General features: G+C 42.4%; 1 protein-coding gene across 1 annotated transcript; it reads right to left on the bottom strand.

Annotated features, from left to right (window-relative positions):
* Positions 1 to 7,429: 7,429 nt before the first annotated feature.
* On the bottom strand, positions 7,430 to 20,409 carry TADA1 (transcriptional adaptor 1). Its single transcript, XM_047784017.1, has 8 exons — positions 20,199 to 20,409; positions 15,332 to 15,423; positions 15,008 to 15,073; positions 14,005 to 14,102; positions 12,347 to 12,556; positions 10,968 to 11,119; positions 9,050 to 9,212; positions 7,430 to 8,601 (listed from the first exon to the last, which is right to left on the bottom strand). Exons 1-8 carry the CDS (start codon positions 20,270 to 20,272, stop codon positions 8,449 to 8,451), a joined length of 1,008 nt encoding a protein of 335 aa, XP_047639973.1. The 5' UTR covers positions 20,273 to 20,409; the 3' UTR covers positions 7,430 to 8,448.
* Positions 20,410 to 20,918: the final 509 nt, after the last annotated feature.

Raw genomic sequence — 20,918 nt, 5'->3', positions numbered from 1 at the left:
TTGGGTTGGTGCCGCAGAATGATGCGAAGGTATGACTTGTCTCTGCGGCATAAGGTGCCGGTGCCCCAGCAGCTGCCCGAAGACCTGACTGAGAAGCTTGTCACCTACCAGCGAAGTGTCCTGGCCCTGCGAAGGGCGCACGACTACCAGGTGGCTCAGATGGGAAATGCAGACGAGACGCCCATTTGCTTGGAGGTGCCCTCAAGGGTGACTGTGGACAACCAGGGTGAAAAGCCGGTCTTGGTCAAGACGCCAGGCAGGGAGAAACTGAAAATCACGGCTATGCTTGGCGTCCTGGCTGATGGGAGGAAGTTACCTCCGTACATCATTCTGAGGGGTACGTACATCCCCCCCGGGAAGTTCCCCAGTGGCATGGAAATCCGCTGCCACCGGTACGGATGGATGACGGAGGACTTGATGCAGGACTGGTTGGAAGTGGTGTGGAGGCGGAGGACTGGCGCCGTGCCCAAGCAGCGGGGGATGCTGATCCTGAACGGCTTCCGGGGTCACGCCACGGATTCGGTGAAGAGCTCCATGGAAAGCATGAACACTGACATGGTCATCATCCCGGGGGGCCTGACCTCGCAGCTGCAGGTGTTAGATGTGGTGGTCTACAAACCGCTGAATGACAGTGTCCGGGCGCAGTACTCCAATTGGCTTCTGGCGGGAAACCTGGCGCTGAGCCCCACCGGGAACGCCAAGAAGCCGCCCCTTGGCCTCTTTCTGGAGTGGGTCATGGTAGCGTGGAACAGCATCTCAAGTGAATCCATTGTCCAAGGGTTCAAGAAGTGCCACATCTCCAGCAACTTGGAAGATGAAGATGACGTCCTATGGGAAATTGAGAGCGAGTTGCCAGGAGGAGGGGAGCCACCCAAAGAGTGTGACACGGAGAGCCTGACAGAGAGCAACTGAGGGAAAGCCAAGGTGAGCGGTGGGGAGTAAATGCCCACGCCTTCCCAGAGGGACATGTTGGGTTGGACAAACACCTTTGCTTTGCTTTTTTTTTTTTTTCCTAATGGCTATACCTGTGGCATATGGAAGTTCCCAGGCTAGGGATTGAAACAGAGCTGTAGCTGCTGGCCACCACCACAGCCACAGCAATGCCAGATACAAGCCACATCTGTGGTCTGCATCACAGCTTGTAGCAACACCGGATCCTTAACTCCCTGAGCAAGGCCAGGGATTGCACCCATATCTTCACAGATAAAATGTCAGGTCCTTAACCCACTGTGCCACAGAGAGAACTCCCAAACACCTTTTCTTTTGCCATTATTTTCCTGTTTCCAGGAACTCTTCTAGCCCACGATGCAGTGCTGTAGGCAACTAGCCATCAGCATTTTCTCCTTTATGTGAAACGTCTATTGGCTTGGCTTACTTTGTGAGTGTTTTGCTCTGAGTCTGGGCCCAAGAGCATGTGTATAATGCATTAAAAGAACAAGGAGTGAGCTGCCAGAACATTTAATCTGAGAGCCACAATGCTGAAGTTATTTGAGGCTGAAGGAACATAGTCTGACATGGTTCTATTCACAAAAACTATCTGAAAAGCCAACTTTTTTTCTTGCCCTTAAAAGTCTTGCTGAATATTTAGGGTCAGAGTGTATACCTGATCCATTTGGAACAAATGTGCTCACTTTGGCTAGCCTCTAGGGCCATGATATAAGGACAGGAGTACCTTTGGACCATGTCCCCTGGGCCTCAGATCTCCATCCTAGGGTGATCTGCTGTAACCCAGTGGGAAATGAAAGGATAGCTTCTTTTCACTAGGAATTCAAAGGTGTTTTTTAAAACATCATCTTGGAGTTCCCTTTGTGGCTCAGAGGTAACACACCTGATTAGGATCCATGAGGATACAGGTTTGATCCCTGGCCTCGCTCAGTGGGTTAAGGATCTGGTGTTGCCATTAAGTGCAGTGTAGGTTGCAGACTTGGCTCAGTTCTGACATTGCTGTGGCTGTGGTGTAGGCTAGCAGCTGCAGCTCCAATTTGACCCCTAGCCTGGGAACTTCTATATGCTGTGGATGTGGCCCTAAAAATACCAAAAAAAAAAAAAATCTTATTCTCATAATGACATTCACATGGAGTGAGCAAGTATAATAATTGCACAGGCATCTGAAGGGTGATATTTTTAAATTGAAATAAAACACCAAAAAACCAGGATGTTTATCCAGGACTACAGTGAGTAAAGTCTGAGAACTGAGGATGAAAGGGCCTGGAATTATCAGGTTTGAGTGTAGAAGGGCAACATCTTTAAAAGGAATTGAAGGAAGTGGGGTGTGGTAGTGAAATGAGCCCCCCCTTCCCCCACTCCACATACCCCTTGAGAGAGGAGAATGACCACAGACAGTGGGCAACACACAGAACAAACACGCATTTCGTTTTACCTTCTTTTTTTTTTTTTTTGGTCTTTTGTCTTTTTTGTTGTTGTTGCTATTTCTTGGGCCGCTCCCGCGGCATATGGAGGTTCCCAGGCTAGGGGTCGAATCGGAGCTGTAGCCACTGGCCCAGGCCAGAGCCACAGCAACGCGGGATCCGAGCCGCGTCTGCAACCTACACCACAGCTCACGGCAACGCCGGATTGTTAACCCACTGAGCAAGGGCAGGGACCGAACCCGCAACCTCATGGTTCCTAGTCGGATTCGTTAACCACTGCGCCATGACGGGAACTCCTCGTTTTACCTTCTTGTTCTCTTTTCCCTGATTGTCAGTTCATTTGTTCCTCCAGACACAGTATTTAATATGAAGAGAGCACTCCTTTTGCAAAGGACCTCAAAGTATCTTGACATTTTTCCTTTCCTTTAAAGTATGATAGGTGTTTCCATCCTACTTGCCTCTTTCTCTAAATGAAATGCTAAGAGAAGTCTTGTCACCACCGCATTACACACCCCATATATGCTACATAAGTTGAAGAGTGACTTCTTCCCTGCCCCCAAATCATATCATTGAACCCCAGTGTAATTCTGAGATCCCAGGAAGTTATTATTACATTCATAGTCACCAAGATCGCTTTTTTCTTCTTCATGTTCCCTGCTCTTTTGTTCCATGAATTCTGCCTTCCTTTTCTGCTGACCATTATACTGCCTTCATTGGATATCAAACTTTGAATTATAATGCGTTTTTATCCTTTTTACCCTGCCAGCTTGTTAGGTAACACCTTTGTGCGTTTTTAATTTTTTTTTCATTTTTTCTTTTCTTTTTTTTTGTCTTTCTTTTCTAGGGCCGCACCCGTGGCATGTGGAGGTTCCCAGGCTAGGGGTCTAATCAGAGCTGTAGCCACCAGCCTACACTAGAGCCACAGCAACACCAGATCCCAGCCACATCTGCGACCTACACCACAGCTCACGGCAACACTGGATCATTAACCCACTGAGCAAGGCCAGGGATCAAACCTGCAACCTCATGGTTCCTAGTCGGATTCTTTAACTACTGAGCTATTACGGGAACTCCCATTTTTAATTTTCTAAGCTATTTGCTGCCCAAAGGACTAGATCGAAAGCTTCTAGAAGAGGAAAGGAAGAAAACAATGCTGGGCTCCATTTATGTCTGATCACAACCATGAGCTATTCTTGATCTCTGTACATCTGCCCTGTCTTTTTTGTTGTTGTTTTTGCTTTTCAGGGCCGTACTCGAGGTATATGGATGTTCCCATGCTAGGGGTCAAATTGGAGCTGTAGCTGCCAGCCTACATCACAGCCACAGAGATGTGGGATAGGAGACATGTCTGCGACCTACACTGCAGTTTGCAGCAATGCTGGATTCTTAACCCATTGAGCAGAGCCATGGATTGGATCAAACCCACATCCTCATGGATATTATGTTGGATTCTTAACCTGCTGAGCCACAACAGGAACTCCCATTGGCCCTGTTTTTGAGCTGAGGCAGTGATAGAAGTAGACAGGGGTTCTCAGCGAATAAGACATTAGGAGACATATGGACATAAAACTGCCCTTCTCATCTGTTTGGAAATCTAACAGAATAATTGTATTCATTAAAAGTTATACCATATGTAAAATACAAGGGTTAAATCACACTTAGGGTGACTCTCTCTTTTTTCCAGCAATTGGAACTGTGTTTGGAACAGTTGGGGAGGAAGGTCCTTAAGAAGATTCCTCATGGTGTGGATGCATGGAAGAAGGCCATGGGGCTCAAACAGTGCAGGTCTGGACAGCAGCCCAGGTCTGGACAGCAGCCCGAGCATCCCATCCTGGGCAACAGCTCAACTCCGCGCAACATCCATGAGGTGCCAGAAAAGTCTAGGACCCTTAATTCATCAGAGACATAATTAGAAAAGAAACTACTTCTGCCTCATTTCTTGTTTTAGAGATGACTTCATGCGTCCGTTAAAGGAAACCTGTAAATAGGAATGAACAAAGGTATTTCCTGGAGATGAGACCATTTGTTCAGCACCAACAAGAGACTTACATACGGGCCCAGCTCCACTGCTTTCCTTTCTGTGGAGAAAACCTCAAGTAAAATGTTTTTTCTTCTGCCTTTAAAAATGCTTCCATCAGTAGAACCTGTCCCCGCACAGGTCAAGACTGCAGAGAAAGCTTTGTAGAAACGGTCATTTATGTACACCTGCTACTTACACATTGCCTCTTTTTGGAAAAATGAGATACTGATGATCATAGCAAAATTCAGACGTACTGGCCTGGAGCCAGCAGGTGGATTTTCTATAGACAAACTAGGTTAGTGTGGAAGATACAGGTTAAAATAAACTATGCTGTTTTATTTATCTTCCCAATCTGGTTGGCAGCTAGACTTTTTTAGGGTCTCATTTAATGGCCCTGTTTTTCCTTATTATATTTAATGATCGGGTAGCATTTAGTACACAAGCTCTTCTGTTCTCAGGCTGCCTGCTGGAGAAATCACCATAAATTATCTGCTGTCTACATGGTACAAGGCTCACTGACTCTGATACTTGTTAATTTCTTTTTGTTTTGTTTTATCATAAGGGTGGTGAGAGGGCTTGAGCCTTTAGCCACAGCTGTCTCAAGACTTCTGATCTTCTATCCTGCAGAAATAGGTGGGAGGCCTTTGAATTTTTACACTATAGTAATTTGCATTCCCACATAAGTTGAGTGTTATGAAAACATTCCTTCAAAGCTATTTGTGCTACAAAAAATATGCCAGAACCTCATAGACAAAGCCATTGCTATAAATGTCATTCCAATGTCAAAGCTGGATAAAAGACTACCGTAACCACTTTCCCTTCCAGCAGACCCAGCTCATTTATATATTATGCTGTTCTTGGCATCTTGAAACACCTATTTCTACTCAGGTACTCATTTTCCTATTAGTCATTCTTTTTAAAACCAGTTTTCCTCTAAGAGGGGAAATTTCACTTAACTTCGAGGGGAAATTTCACTTAACTTCTTATATCTGAATAACTTTGAATGTTTGTTTCCCCATTTGCTTTTACCTCTACTGTATTGTCATCTCAAATGGCATCTAAATCCAGTTGTGTTTCATTCCAAAAGTTTTCGTTCCCTCCCATTTCACTTAATTTATCCTCCACTGTTCTGGTTTCTGGTCTTTTCCTCTTTATGTCCTATTTTACTTGCTTAGGGAGCTTAAAGGATTTTCTAAGACCTAATATTTGGTTCCTGCACTGGAGCCATAGTTATATTGCAGAGAAGAGTAGAAAATGGGTTCAACTCCTGTTTCATTCCACCAACACCTTCTTGAGTCTCATCATCAGCTGATAGATGATGCCTTACAGGTTGCATAGCACTGGAACTTGAATAGAGTAATGGCTCTACTGTCAGGGTTTTTCTGGGCTCATTCTTCCACTGACTTAATTATGATCTATGCCTAACCGAGCCCTAGTACAACTATTTTGCAGAATGGCCTAGAGTTACTATAGCACATATTGAGACATAGTTGTACTCCCCAGTAGATAGGAACTGACTCCAACAATAAACTTTGATAATAAAGACAATAATAGGCTATGGTGGTTTTATTTGTTTATCTGCTAGCATTATAAAAAGTCACATTTCAAATTCTCCTTTACACTTAATTCTCCAGTTTGGAGAACTGGAGAATTAATATATATTAATTACACCTTTGAATAAAATATATTACACCCTTGAATAAAAAGCCTGTTCATGAGACGTCAGTAAGTAATGTCGGTGTCTTTAAAGACCAAGGAAAATGTTATGTGTGGTTTTAATCTGGCTTAAAGGTGGGGGAAAGGGCTCTGGCAAAAGTAGCCCTTTCCTCAGTCACGTTTTGAATACTCTCAGGAATAGTAATTACCAAATCACATGAAAAATTCATAAAGGGATATTAATTTTAAGAGAATGGAAACATGCTAACAAGTTGATAAACAGATCTTAGTGTCATGTTTTCATAAATTTCTTTAAAAAAAATCAGTGATGAACCTACATGCCCTTTCATGGTATGCTTTTAGTAAAATTTGTCCTAACAATTTACCATGCCCATAGATTCAATTAAATATGAAGTCTACTCAGGAATAATCTAGACATTTGTCCATTTTTAAGCTGTGAAAATCAACAAATCTGTTGGCCACAGCATTTAAGTCTGATCCTTAAAACCAAGCTTCCTTACCATCATTCAAACTGGAGGCATTTTGGTGTGAGTCAACCACTGAGCACATCTATCTATGGTCAAAGTGAGTTATCATTTAGCAGACACTGTAAAATCCGACTGGGAACATGCTGATCACTTCAGGCAATGGGAGAAGTGTTGGAGGAGCTGCATGCTCGGTTGATCCCTGCAATGGGTAATGAAGGTCGTAAGAACGTGTGCTAACAAGCCAGTGCTCGGTGCCCAGGAGAAAGTAAGGTGGGCCTTATCAAACCTAGTTTTGCACAATGATATGCTTACAGCTAAGGTTATTACTGAAATCTCTATGGGAAAAATAAGTTTTATTCTAAGTATGAAATTATCCACTAGAGTAGGCGACTCTAGGAATTTAGATCAGGTTCCAGAGAGTAGTGAGGAATCTGTTTGGAGGCTCCACTGCTACATAGATTTCTATGGAACCTGCCACTACAACAGGCAGCGGGACACGTTTGAGGCTTATAGCTGCCTCTCCATCTACAGGACACATGAAATTTAACACATACTTAGCATTAAGGCTCAGATACATGGAAGTTTCAAAGCAAAAGGTGGTTAGGTATCAGTTGAAAATTCTTACTAAAAATTCTTGGGTTACCTAAAACTCTAAAGGGCTTTTCATACTTGTGCCAAGAACAGAAACTAAGCTGTTTATGTTTTCTTTTTAGTCTTAAATCTACATACCACAAAAGGAAGAAATGACATGCCTTAATTGGAACTTGCTTTTTATCTTTCTCATCTGGTACATTCTTTCGAAAAGTTTCTGCTAAGCACTCATAAAGCAAGGTTCTTCATATTTCTGTAGAAGGCAGTATTCCTTATATGTTTTCTTTAATAAATAAACAAGTAGGTTTCCTCCCAAAAGGTTTATTTGTCACATTTAAAGTACAAAAACCAAATACACAGATCCAGATAGTGAACCATATATACATATCTATACATATATTATTTAGACCTACTTATACTGATCTGTGCATTCTAATATACCCACCAATAATTAATAAAAAGCAACAAACCTCTAAAGAAACAAATCTGGTTATTAGTAACACTGCCATTTGAAAGGACAGAAAAAGATGTTTCATAGGAATATAATTACCAAGTATAAGTCCGGTATGTTTACAAGGACTTCTTAAAACGTTCTACAGCAGTAACTAATAGATGAACCTGCCAATCAAAGTCTTTGGGAATAATAACTCTATAAAAGAAATGAGTTATGAGGAGACATTTTATAAGCTCAATTACATTCTAAGAGCTTGTTTTGATTTGGGTTTTTAATTTAAAGGACTTTATTTTGGCTAATAGTACAGCATTTCTAAGACTTTTCTCTGGAGTTGTAATGACTCTTTAGGTAACTACCTATATCTGTTAAAAATTAAACTGGTCACAAAAAACTAAATTATATATTAAACTGGTCACTAAAAAAGATAACTTTTCTCTTCAGGAGAAATGCAGAAATTTTAGACTTGCCAGATACAGAATATGCGAAGTCCCTGAACACGCAGACATCCTGCTGATTGTGGGGACTAAGTTCTAACAGTTTCTTTGTTCCAGAATGTCACCTACCTTGCATGCAGACCTTAGGATACGAAGCCTCAGATGCCTAAACATCTCCACTCCAGGCACAGAATTTTCTCAGTGCCTATTCCCTTAACTGGGAACATATACACAAACATACAGAGATATATGGGTCATTATCAAAATCAGATTTATATTAAAGGCTTCACAGCAGCAATGTAAAGTGTACTGTCACATTTCCATAGGAAAGGTTATATTTACATAATACACTTCAGTCCTGAAATGCAGACCCCAAAACATTCAACTCCCAATAACCAATGAATTTGCTGAAAGTCCCACACCCTCAAATCCTATTTCAGCAGAGCAATAGACCCTCCTTGGCTGCCAGGCGCTGGCGGTGGACTTTGTCTTGCTGCAGCTCTTCGTGATTTGGGTGCCAGAGCTTCATGATGATCCTTTCAATGTTGAGCGCATATACAGTGTGTGTAGGAATGACTTCCCTGTGTACCTGGGGTTAAAAAAATCAGTATGTCTCCAATTATACGTCAGCATACTTATTTTTCCAACATAGAAAATGAAAGTAAGGTTTATATCAACAAAATACACAAAAGACATGCAAATCTTTAAACTTTTATGTCAGAATCTAATGAATCCCAAACCAGGTTAACAAGAAAACAAGGAAATAGCAAGGCTTTAAAATAAGAATAAGGGGACAAGGAGGCTTTTTTTTTTTTTTCCTTTCACTGGGGAGGTGATGGATGGGGGAGGTAAATTAGGAAGGACTACTAAGCCCAGGATTTGAAAAATGAGGCTAGTATTCATGGCTTCAATAACAAACAATAAAAACTCAAAATCAAAGGCCATAGAAAGGCAAAGCTAGTGAATATCTTTGTAGACTTGAAGAAACGTTGAACCTATCCATAAATCTTGGTAAACCTTAAGAAGCCAAGAGTTACCTGCAAAGCTTCAAAGAGGTCGTACATGTTCACTGGAGGCAAAGATGCCGGCAGCGTGTCCCCCGAGCATGCTAGCAGGAGTGCAGCCTGCTGCTCAGCATCATCAGGGGGCGGGTGGGACGCTGGATTCTGACCAGCACAAGGAGCAGAAAAGGCTGGAGGGCTGAAAAGAAAATATTTCAGAAATATTCCCCATAACTAAGGTGGAGATAACCAAACAACCAGAATAGGGATGGGCTGCTAGAACACTTCTTATAACAATAAATCTTAAAGGGAATCAGAAATCCAATTATTTTTCAGCCAGGGTATACACAAATAGTCTGTCATTTTAACTTTCAAAGGCAGCCCATCAGTTGGGCTGGAAATGTAGTGCGACTGCATTTACCTTCCTCTCTCCACAATGTTAAAATATTTACTAAGTCAGTATACTGAGCCAAAATTGTTTCCTGCCCTTAAAGAGCTTCCAGTTGGGGAAAAAAGGAAAAAAAAAAAAAAAAAAGAGAGCATGAGTGAGATCTTAATTTCTTAATTAAGGGAAAATGAAATCGCAAAAAACTGACTTGGAGAGGAAGATAAAGGGTACTGGAGACAAGAGGATCAAAAATAATAAGCAAGAAGATAAAGCCAAAAGGAGCAACAGGCAAAAATAAAGGGTGAAGAAAACTAAGCCAGATCTTGCCAATTTCCCAGAATAGAACCCAAATATAACATCAGCTGGGAAGTTAGGCACAATTTTTGTATCATAATACAGTAGGAGATAACCTAAGCAATTTTGGAGAACATGCAAATGGTGAGGAGGGAGCACGCTGGAAAGCACAAGCGGGCGTGGGTCAGTGTCAGACAAAGGCAGCCCTGTAGGAGAAACAAGCAGGCAAGAGGAAGGCAGGAGCCCCACAGGGACAGGCCAGCAGGGAAAGGGCAGCCTGGAGGCCTGGCCGGGGCAGACTTCGCTCCAGCAGGCAAGCACTACAAGGGGCCACTTTGGGGTTGGTGTGTCTCTAAAGAAGACAGACTCGCAAAAGAGAAAAATAATCCCAGATATGCCCGAATGAGATTGAGAAGGTAAACCTTTACCTATGGCAATCTGAATAGAGAACCCAATTTAAGCCAGGGCTCTTCAAAATGGGCCTGATGAGTTGTGTCAAGGTCTTCGGAGCCATGAAACAGGCACCAGTCCCACCGCCTGCCGTGGTGTCAGCACTACCTGCTCTGTGGGCTCCCGCTCAGCCCTCCCACCCCACATCTCTCACTCTTACTTTCCTGCCTTCCCTGCCCGTTACTTCCTCCCCTCCACCCCTCCTGCCAGCCCTCCCAATCACACCTTCTTCTCTGAACTTTAACTCCTTGTCATCTCTTTACCGCTCTTCTCCCTTAAAAGAGACAACCCAGAGATGAAGGTCATCCAGGTCATCTCAGAGGGGGCTCCCAGTGGCATGCAAACAGAGGTTCCAGAGATCGGAGCCAAGAGACCAGATCTGCACAAGAGGATGCCAAGGGCTCCACCACAAAAGCCAGAGGAGGACCTGGAAACACCTACTGCTCTTCCTCCCACCATCAAGAAACTCAGCATTGACTCCACAATCACAGGCCATGTTTCTGAGTGACAGCCGGCCCATTCCCACCACCAGGACACACTGTGGCAGGGGACCACTCCACTGCACCTCAGGAAGTTGGGGGCACTCACATTAAACCACAGGCAGCAGCCAAACACTACAACTTCACTTCTGATATAAAGAGTACCAAAAGACTCCACTAGTTACCATGCAAGGGCGCAACTTAAGAAAATAAAACCGGAACTGCTCTCAGAGGTACCTTAAACATGCAGAAACCTAACAGTCAAGTATTTAACAGCCGTCTATTACATAAGAGTAGCGTAACCAACTGAAAAGGATGCAAAATCACAAGAAACTTCATATACCTTTCTATCAAGTTGTTGTATGCTACTACACTATTCTTCAGGTATGGCTGTGGGGTCACATTACTACCAAAGGCATATTTAAAATGACCATCACGTAATCGGTAAGCTTTCCTTCTTGACACAACTGATGTCAATATATCTTTAAGGTGATTCTGTAAAAACAAGAAAAAAAAGAAAAACAGCATGAACTCCTCTTTAAAACTAAACCATAAAACTCCCACTGACCAAAAAAAATATTTATTAGCATTTAGTGGATAAAGATGTGAGAAACCAAATGAATGTAAAGAGTCACAGAGCTAAACCAGAGTAGGAGCCTATGGGAAAGAGCAAAGGGAGACTTGGTATTTTATCCAGTTCTATTTAAGATGGGCTTGCCCTACAAGAAATTTATTAAAGTTTTTATATCTCTAAATTGGCTCTTCTCTCAAAAATGATTTTCAGATACTGTTAAATAAAAGTCTAAAAAGAAACATTTTTTTAAAAAGGCAAACTACCTTGAAGCTTGGTTTAAAATGGGACAAAAGTTTCAAGATCAGTGGTGTATGGGTTGTAGTGTCCAACCTACTAAAATCCTTGCCTGAAAAGAACCTTGCTTCTCTCAAAAGCCACATAAATAACAGATATATAGGAAATAAACAGAAAAATCAGGTGTTTAGTATCTCTTCACCTTTGTGAGAGCCAAGTACATAAGAGAAGGTACTCTTGACAACAGAGACAGAACTGGTCCCAGCCTACCATTTATTAACAGAGGAGCTGGGATGGTGTTTTCAATTATACCAATAAAAACATCTCACATCAGGACATAATGGTACAATTTATAATTTCCACACACAGAATTCATTTGATGTTTATAACCTCATGAGATAGCTATTACAATCTTGGAGGTACATGTGAGGAAACAGAGCCCAGAGGAATGACCCAACGTCACTTGACAATACCTATGCACTACAGATCCTAATGTATGCTTTGTCAAATAAGTAAGTGAATAAAATGAATGCATGAAAGAGTGCACTGAGACAAGAATCCCATGGTTCAGATGTCAGGTCTACTAATACTCTTCGAATGCTATACTACAGCAAGATCAGTGATTTTAACCTTTAGGACTGGCAATCTCATTTTTGGGGTTAAAAACTGTTCCCATGCTGACAAATTAAACGTCAGAAGTGTTATGCCATAAGTAACTTTTCTGAAAAGCTTAGTCTGTTAACTGAAGGCAACTCTCTGGATTGTGATGTTTCTCCTCTCAAAAGAAAACAAAAGCAATGATGACAATTCTGAGATCAGATCGATAATGAGTTCTTGCAATGCCAACTTAGAACAACACACACGAGCTTGTCACATTCAATCTGTAAGACTGTTTCTGCCACCAGCAAACCAACCTCCACCGCATAGACCACAGCTGAGACAGCCTCCTCGGTGACGTTGTCCAGCCCGTGCTCGTAAGCAGTCACTATCATTCTCCCTTCAAGCTGACCCCGAGTGGGAAGCATCATTGTGTGGGAGCAAAGTTTCAAGTCATCATCATCTTGGGGATCCTTTGCCACAAACTGCTGGGCTCCCGAGAGGGGATTTTGAGGCTGGAATCTATGCTATGGGTAAGAAAACTTTTCAAGATTATTCATTACTGTGGCAAGTAATAAGATACAAAAGTAACCAATGTATTGGACTGGAGAGTCCACAAATGAATGCCACCAAAATCATACCACAAGGATTTAAAAAAAAAAAAAAAAAACTCATGCACAAAGAATCACAGATTCATACCCATTACATAGTAACAATAAAGACATGAATTAAGGGGAATAATGGTAGTATACACAACAGTTTATTCTATTCAATTAATACCTTCATAATCACAGAATATTTGGCTCTGTGTTAAAAGTAACAATTGGGGAGAAGATATAAAACTATTTTCAAACAAGTCAGAGGGTTTTAAGTATACTTATAAAAGTAAGCATATTCTGAAAGTATAAATATATAATTAATGCTTCAGAAAAACTAGCTCACCAATATAACAGATCTAATAACAAATACTCCAAGAACATGTAGAAAACTGTAACTCTTCAGTTACTATTATCTTCTACTAACAATTTTCAACACAGAATCTTTCCAAAACATAGTCATTAGTTTCTTTAAAGACAGTTTTCCCCAATCTTTCCACTCATAAAACCTCAGCCTTCGTCTAGGAGATTCTGATAGCCCGTTTATATCTCCCAGCTGGGAGATATTACCCGGTGGCTTTTCCTCAAGCCCAACACATTAAGATTTTGTATTGAATATGGCTTGTCTCGTTTGAAGTTTGTATTATAAAAAGCAACACTTGTTGATTCTCCATTTTCCAAGTAAGTATAAAACTGTATTTTATATCAAACATGCCTTTTTGAACCAAGTACGCCTCTCTAAAGATACTAAAGCCCTCCAGATGGAATATTATTGATACAAAACATAGGGCAAAGGTAGAAATAAATAAATGCTTGTTGATATTAATAAGGCTATCAACATGCAGTCAAATCTATAAAAGGGATACTTTGGGGAAACGTTGTTCCTTAGATATAAACTGTAAAAAACTTGTTATACTAAAATGTTTACAAATCTTATAGCCCAATGCCTTCAAGATTTCTCTGAGAATCCCCAGAAGGCTCAAGGCCTAGCTGGGTGTCACCAGGATCCTGCCAGAGGCTCTAAGCCTCCTGGACCCCTGGAACAGAAGTCTTCAATCTAAGAAACATTATTCATTCCACAAAAATATTTAAGAGGAGAAAGAACACAGGCATGGTTTTTGAATCATTGAAAAAAGGTGCTAACGATAACCTATTTATGCAATAACAAACTAGAATTATAAAAATTCAGATGGCTAGGACTCACAATCTTTGAAACACTTACTAACTTCAAACATAGTAACACCTTTTTCTCCCCAAATCATAACCTTTTTTTCCAACTCTACTACCAGAAGCGTAATACTCATTTAAAAACTAAAGCCAGTTCCATCATACCAGTACTTAAATCAGTCATTACCAAGATCTACTGAAGAACAACCTACATCAAATTTCTGACGAACAGAAGAAAGCTTCTTCTTTCCCTTTGGTTTTCCAGGTTTGGCTGCAGAACCCCCTGTCCAGGGCAAAGATCCAGCACCCTCTACAAGACAGAAAAATAACAATCACCAGAGAGCCCAGGATAAGCTTTATCATGAGACAAATTTTTAATTTTTTTAAAAATTGTTTTTGACTAAGACTATAAGAGGTGACCTGTACCACTGAAGCTCCAAAAAATTAGGGGCAAAGAAACCACTCTGTCTATACCCATTTAGTTCGAAGTAACAGGCTTAGCTTCCACACACCTCCCCAACATGCTGCTACCCACTACCTTTGTTCTCACCAAGAGTTTGCCAACATAAGCCAGAGCTCTACCTTTCCAGAGCTCTTACCTTCCCTATGGCTATGGAAACCTTCTCCTAACTCCAAATGCCCTCTCTTCACACTCCTCAGCTTTATCATCCTGATGACCTACCCTCTTCCTCACCTCTCATTTAAGTGATCTAAATCCAGCTGAGCTAAATGGGAAATAAAGACCAAATGCCAGTGTAAGGACAGGGGGAATCACCTGCTTTAAAAAGTTTCTATGAGGAGCTCCCATCATGGCTCAGCAGTAATGAACCCAACTAGTATCCATGAGGATGTGGGTTCGATCCCTGGCCTCACTCAGTGGGTTAAGGATCTGGCGTTGCTGTGAGCTGTGGTGTAGGTCGCAGGTGCAGCTCAAATCCTAAGGTGTTGGAGCTGCAGCTCTGATCCCACCCCTAGCCTGGGAACTTCCATATGCCATGGGTACAGCCCTAAAAAGACAAAAAAAAAGGAAAAAAAAAGGTTCTATGAAAGAACCTGTATTACTACATAATAAAATATTTCTTCTGAGCAGTTCCAACAACATTTCATTTGCAAACAACAGATGTATCTGTTAAAGGAAGCTAAAGCCGAGTAAGCCCAGCTTTCAGTTCCCTGGTTTGCTGACTGACATCCCTGGAAGTTTTTCCACTCCCTTACCTGGTGTAGACACCAAAATCTGACAACGTGTGAGAATAGCCAGGAGGAAATCGTTGTGAGAATGGACTGAAAAAGGGAAGATTGTCACAAGTCAAATACAGACTATTTACAACATAAGGAAACCACTGTTTTAGTCCTAGCATTTAATTGGATATCCCCTATTCTGCCATTCTGTACACTTAATTTTAAATATCCACTTTGTTTAAATGCCCTTACATACCACTAAAACCAAAACTTTATTTTTTTAAGTGAAAAGACTTTAATTTACTGCAAATCTGGGAAAACTTCAGAATAGTAAAATAACTCCCCAGATAATTATTTTACCATTATCCTGTGTGAGAAGTCTATGAGCTTCAAGGTCAAACTCTTCTTTGCTGATCTTCTGCTTGAACCACAACTTTAAGTTAGCCCAGTATCTGCAGAGGCAGAAACAATATTAAGAATCACAGGGTTTGCTTCTTCCCCAAGTGCACCTTACCTGCCTCAACTCCCAGGGAAGGAAGGAAATTTTCCATTACTTAGTTGTGGCCCCCGAAAACCCTATGTTGAAGGCCTCAGTCCCAGCTCCTCAGAATGTGACTGTATCTGGAGACAGGGCCTTTAAAGAGGCCCTCCATGGAGTCGTCAGGGTGGGGGTGGGCCCTAACCCAATGTGACTGGTGTCCCTGGAAGAAGAGACACAGAGGTACAGCAGGCACTGGCCAATAGGAGAGGCCTCAGAAGACCACAACCTGCTTACATCGTGATGTCACTTCTAGACTCCAGAACTGTGAGAAATTAAATTTCTGTTGTTTAAGCCACCCAGGAATCAGAATATCATCGGAAGAGGAAAGCCCTCCCTAAAAGGGACTGACTAGTAGCCACAGAATCAGACTCATGAGCCAATGAATCAAAAACCACAGCTATATCTTTCCCTCCATACTGTCACCTTTCTAAAAGACCTACTACCCAGAAACCTACACTTAAGATTTATATTTTATTTTATTATTTTATTTTTTTTGGTCTTTTTGCCATTCCTTGGGCCACTCCCACGGCATATGGAGGTTCCCAGGCTAGGGGTCGAATCGGAGCTGTAGCTGCCGGCCTACGCCAGAGCCATAGCAACGCAGGATCCGAGCTGCGTCTGCAACCTACACCACAGCTCACGGCAACGCCGGATCCTTAACCCACTGAGCAAGGGCAGGGACCGAACCCGTAACCTCATGGTTCCTAGTCAGATTCGTTAACCACTGCGCCATGACGGGAACTCCAACATTTACATTTTAGAGCATTATTAAAATGATCAAATCCTGCATCATTAAAAATCGCTGAGAGAGTACACCTTAAAAGTTCTCATCACAAGGAAAAAACTTTCTAAACTATGTATGGTGAGAGTTGTTAACTAGACTTACTGTGATGATCGTTTCACAATATATATAAATAATGAAACATATTGTACACCTGAAACTAATATAAAGTTACATGTCCATCACACCTCAATTTTAAGAAAGATTTATATTTTATATTTTAAAACGTGTATGTTTTATGGTTTGAGGAATGGACATTAAAACTGATTCTGGGTGACCTCTTTATTTTCAAATGAACTCAAGTTTTAATCTGGCTGAAGTAATGGGTTTTAAAACACCTCACCACAAAGAAAATACTCATGCATATGAGAAACTTAGTGGTTTTTTTAAAGTGAAAACCATATACTAATAATAAAAAATTATTAGTTAACTGGTACCTTTTTATACCTTAGCAACATTATTAGAAATAGGAGTAAAATACTTTATTTTTCACATTCACACCCCTTGTTTCCATGCCTAAGGAAGCTTACTCCTTGCTCATGAAACAGAACTAAAAAATACTCAGTGCATGTTTTACCATCACTTTCAATTCACAATTAGCTACTTTCTAATGCTCATTTGGGTTTCTAAGAGGGAAAAAAAAAAAAAAAAGATTTCTAAATGGGAAGGTTTAATGCTCTCACTGCCCTGTTATACCTATGGCAGGGCTTCTCCTGTATATAAATTAGCTTAGGTTTGGCTAAGTAAATATGTAACCGCTTGGGTTCATGGGCTCCTCACCCTGTCCCCTGGAGAAAACCCATGGCTTTCGTGGAGTCTTAAAGATGCCCAAGACCCATTTCATTCAATAGCAAAACGTGTTTAATTCTAGAGCCTGGCACCATGTTTCACCTGACAGTCACACGCCTATTAGTCAATAATTTCTCAACGGTGAACAATGAAATGCACACCCTCTTTTTTTTTTTAAAGACAAGAACAATAAAAAAAAAGAAAGAAAGAAAAGCAAAAGTCTTTTCCTATCCCACAGAAAAGCAAAAGTCTTTCCCTATCCCATTCTATACAACAAAAGAGGATAGTAATGTGAAAAAAAGTTCATTATTTAAAAGCCCTGAATCCCGGAGTTGCCGTTGTGGCTCAGTGGTTAACAAATCCGATTAGGAACCATGAGGTTGCGGGCTCCATCCCTGGCCTCGCTCCGAGTTGCCCTGAGCTGTGGTGTAGGTTGCAGACATGGCTTGGATCCCTCGTTGCTGTGGCTCTGGCGTAGGTCAGCAGCTACAGCTCTGATTAGACCCCTAGCCTGCGAACCTCCATATACTGCGGGAGCAGCCCCAGAAAAGGCAAAAAGACAAAAAATAAAATAAAATAAAATAAAAAATAAAAATAAATAAATAAATAAAAGCCCTGAATCCTTATTTTACAAGAAAGATGCAAATACATATTTGGAATATGTGAACTTGTTCTAGAACTAAGGCCAACATGATGCTATCTACCTTCGCAGTGGCAAGCTTTCTAGCCCAAACAGCCAGCACTGGCTATCAAGCTGAAGTATTACCTCACTGTACAGCCATGAACAAATGACTATTTTTCTCAAAAACACCAAAAACAAAGTTAACCTCTATGTAGGTGAGGGTGATGGATGAGGAGTATAGTGGGTCAGACTAGGAAGCACTGGCTATAGCTGGAGAAAATTAAAGGCTAAATCATCAAAAAAACCTCACTAGGTACCCATTTGAACCTGACACTAAGAAAGGGAGTCAGCTAGCAAAGCTCATGTCTTTCTAGAAGCTGACATGAGCACACAACCTGATATAAAGGATATTATGGCCACTGCATAAACAGAAAACAACTTATATCTGAGTTTCTTATATACCTTATAATTTTTTTTTTTTTTTTGCCTTTTTAGGGACATACCTTCAGTACATGGAAGTTCCCAGGCTAGGGGTAGAATCGGAGCTACAGCTGCCAACCTACACCAAGCCACGGCAACTCAGGATCCAAGCCACGTCTGTGACCTACACCACAGCTCACGGCAACACAGGATCCTTAACCCACTGAGAAAGACCAAGGATGGAACCTGCATCCTCATGGATCCTAGTCAGGTTCACTACCACTGAGCCACGACGAAACTCCCCTTATATATTTTATCTATGACCAATGACCAAATTTAAATGGTCAGGTTGTACAAACCAAAGCAAACTACTCATGGAGGAAATGTGAGAAATTACTATATAGCAGTATCACAGATTGTTCAACCAAGAAGCACTTTTTAAGAAACATAAGGGGGAAAAAGACAGTGAGAGAATGGAAAAAAACTAATACAGAACAACACTGTACCAGGAACTGTTCCTGGCACAAAGGCATATTTTGATTGCACTGTTAGTAGAGATTTAGTTTAGATGTACCAATTTAGCTTTGGCATCTGTATTTGACCAACACCTGACAGCCAGTGTTGGCCTTTAAACACCAAACAGGGAATACTAACTTCAACATTTCTGGCAACCCCGAACCTGCGGATCAAAGGTCACCATCACATCTAATCAGTCAATTATACACACAAGCCTGGTCCTTCAGATTTATTGTAGTATGGAACATTCACTTTCAAGTGTTTGTAAGCATCCCAGATATAAAGCAAAGCGAAAAGTCTACGGTGTTTAAGAAATATACATTTTAGAAGTACCGGTTGTGGCTTAGCAGTATGGAACCCAAATAGTTTAACCCAACTAATATCCATGAGGATGTGGGTTCAATCCCTGGCCTCACTCAGTGGGTTAAGAATCCGGCATTACCCTGAGGTATGGTGCAGGCCAAAGATTCGGCTCAGATCCTGCATTGCTGGGGCTGTGGTGTATGCTGGCAGACGTAGCTCTGATTCCATCCCTAGGCTAGGAACTTCCATATGCTGGGGTGCGGCCCTAAAAAGACAGAAAAAAATAAAAATAAAATTTGTTTCTTTTACGTTTGAAAATAAAATTTTAATAACAACGTTTAGAAAATTCCCCAACTGGTCCTTGTTTCTCAGGAGGGCTCTTTCTACGACCTGGGCCTTTGCTGAATTACTGATTTTACACTAGACCACTTTAGCCTTTGATCCAATTACCAATTATGTAAACTCGGTCCCCTACTAGAACCAGGGTGAAAGTCTGGCTGGGCACCTCAGGGGTCCTTTGCAACCCTGTGTAAGGTATCAGAGGCAGAAATCAGACGCGAGGGTCCCAATCCCGCTGTGACTTTTGAAGAATTACTTAACCGCTCAAGATCTCAGTCTTCTCATCTATCAAATGGGAATAATAATGAGAATAACATCTCCACCGTGAGGATTAGATGAGATAGTACAATTAGCAATTACCGTGCTGAAAAGGTGCTCAATAAATGTCCGCTACTGCTATGTCACTATAACTGCAAAAGTGTTGGGTGACTATTATTTCTCAAGAGGGTCTGTATGCCTTCCAAAATAGTTGTTCACGCTTTACCGACAGTGCCTGCACAGTAAGCCTCCGCCTCCAGGAAGCCCTCCAGGAGCTGGCCGCCCAGCGTGGTGCCGACTCCGACTCGGGCCAAGGGAGAGCCACACGCCTCCCACACCCTCGCGCCCGGTCCGCGACTGCTCAACAGGCCCTTGAGCGTGAAGGCGTGGAGTGAGCTTTTCCTGCCCCACCCAGGGCAGAGACTCGGGTGAAGGCGCCCTCCTGGGTCCCCAGGGAGGCCCGGCCCCTCCAGACGGGTCCGAAGAGGTTGCTCGCCGCCCCGGCGCGGGCCGGAGGAACCTAGAGGGCCCGCCGACCGCAACGCAAGAGCTGCGCAGGCCTCGCGGCCGCGGGGACCCACACCCGGGTGGGTCGGCAGCCCCAAGCCAGGGGAGCACCCGCGCGGAGACTTGGACACTGCGTCCGGAGAGTTCTTACTGTTTCACGTTGTCCCCCAGAGCCTCGCTCAAGTTCTTCTTGGCCGCCTCCAGCTCGCTCACAAAGGTCGCCATTGCTCCCCAAGACTCAGCCCGACCTCGGACCTCTCAGCCACAGACACCAGCAACCGAAAAACCAACTCCGTGAAGGCTTCGGCTCTGGAGGCTCCGTCTGCTCCCGTCTGCCCCGCCCCCAAGCGCGCAGAGGACGTTTGTTTGGTTTTCGGCTCCGCCCGCCTTTCTGAAGAGAAAGTGCTGATTCAAATTCGGTGTTTTCGCGGTCCTCTTCCTCCCGCCCCCTCGAGTCACGTGACCCGCCCTACCTCGCGCTTCCCGCGCCCCACCTAAACCCGCCGGCAGGGCCGGGGCTGCAGCGTCACCTGCAGGGCTGGCGCATCTCAGTTCTCTCAGTTCTGCTGCTGGGCAAGCTCAGAAATTCGTTTTACCTGGTTAAATAGCTTCTCCCTCCAGGGCAAAAAGTAAATGCAGTATTGACTTTATTCTTTCTTTGCCTTATTCTTTTTTGCCGATAACTAGTCATCTAATATGCCATTTAAGTGACTTATCTTGTTAATTTTCTGCCTTCAATTAAAATGTGTAAGTTCTTTGAGGCAGGATTTGTTTTATTCACCACTGTCGTTCCCCAGTTCCTAGAGCAGTGTCTGGCACATAGTGGGCTCTCCACTGCTGAGTGAATGAAGTCATTATGAAAAACAGGGAA

Source organism: Phacochoerus africanus, chromosome 6 (genome assembly GCF_016906955.1).
Source record: "Phacochoerus africanus isolate WHEZ1 chromosome 6, ROS_Pafr_v1, whole genome shotgun sequence".
NCBI lineage: Eukaryota > Metazoa > Chordata > Mammalia > Artiodactyla > Suidae > Phacochoerus > Phacochoerus africanus.
Note: the sequence above shows the minus strand (reverse complement) of the source record. Positions and strands in the feature narration are given on the sequence as shown.

Coding starts and splice junctions, on each gene's coding strand:
- TADA1 (XM_047784017.1), bottom strand. CDS start 20,272: ATGGCGACCTTTGTGAGCGAGCTGGAGGCGGCCAAGAAGAACTTGAGC. Junction 11,120..12,346: donor CTGTGGTCTATGCGGTGGAG/GTTGGTTTGCTG, acceptor TTGTTTTTACAG/AATCACCTTAAAGATATATT. Junction 9,213..10,967: donor TACAACAACTTGATAGAAAG/GTATATGAAGTT, acceptor TTTTCTTTTCAG/CCCTCCAGCCTTTTCTGCTC.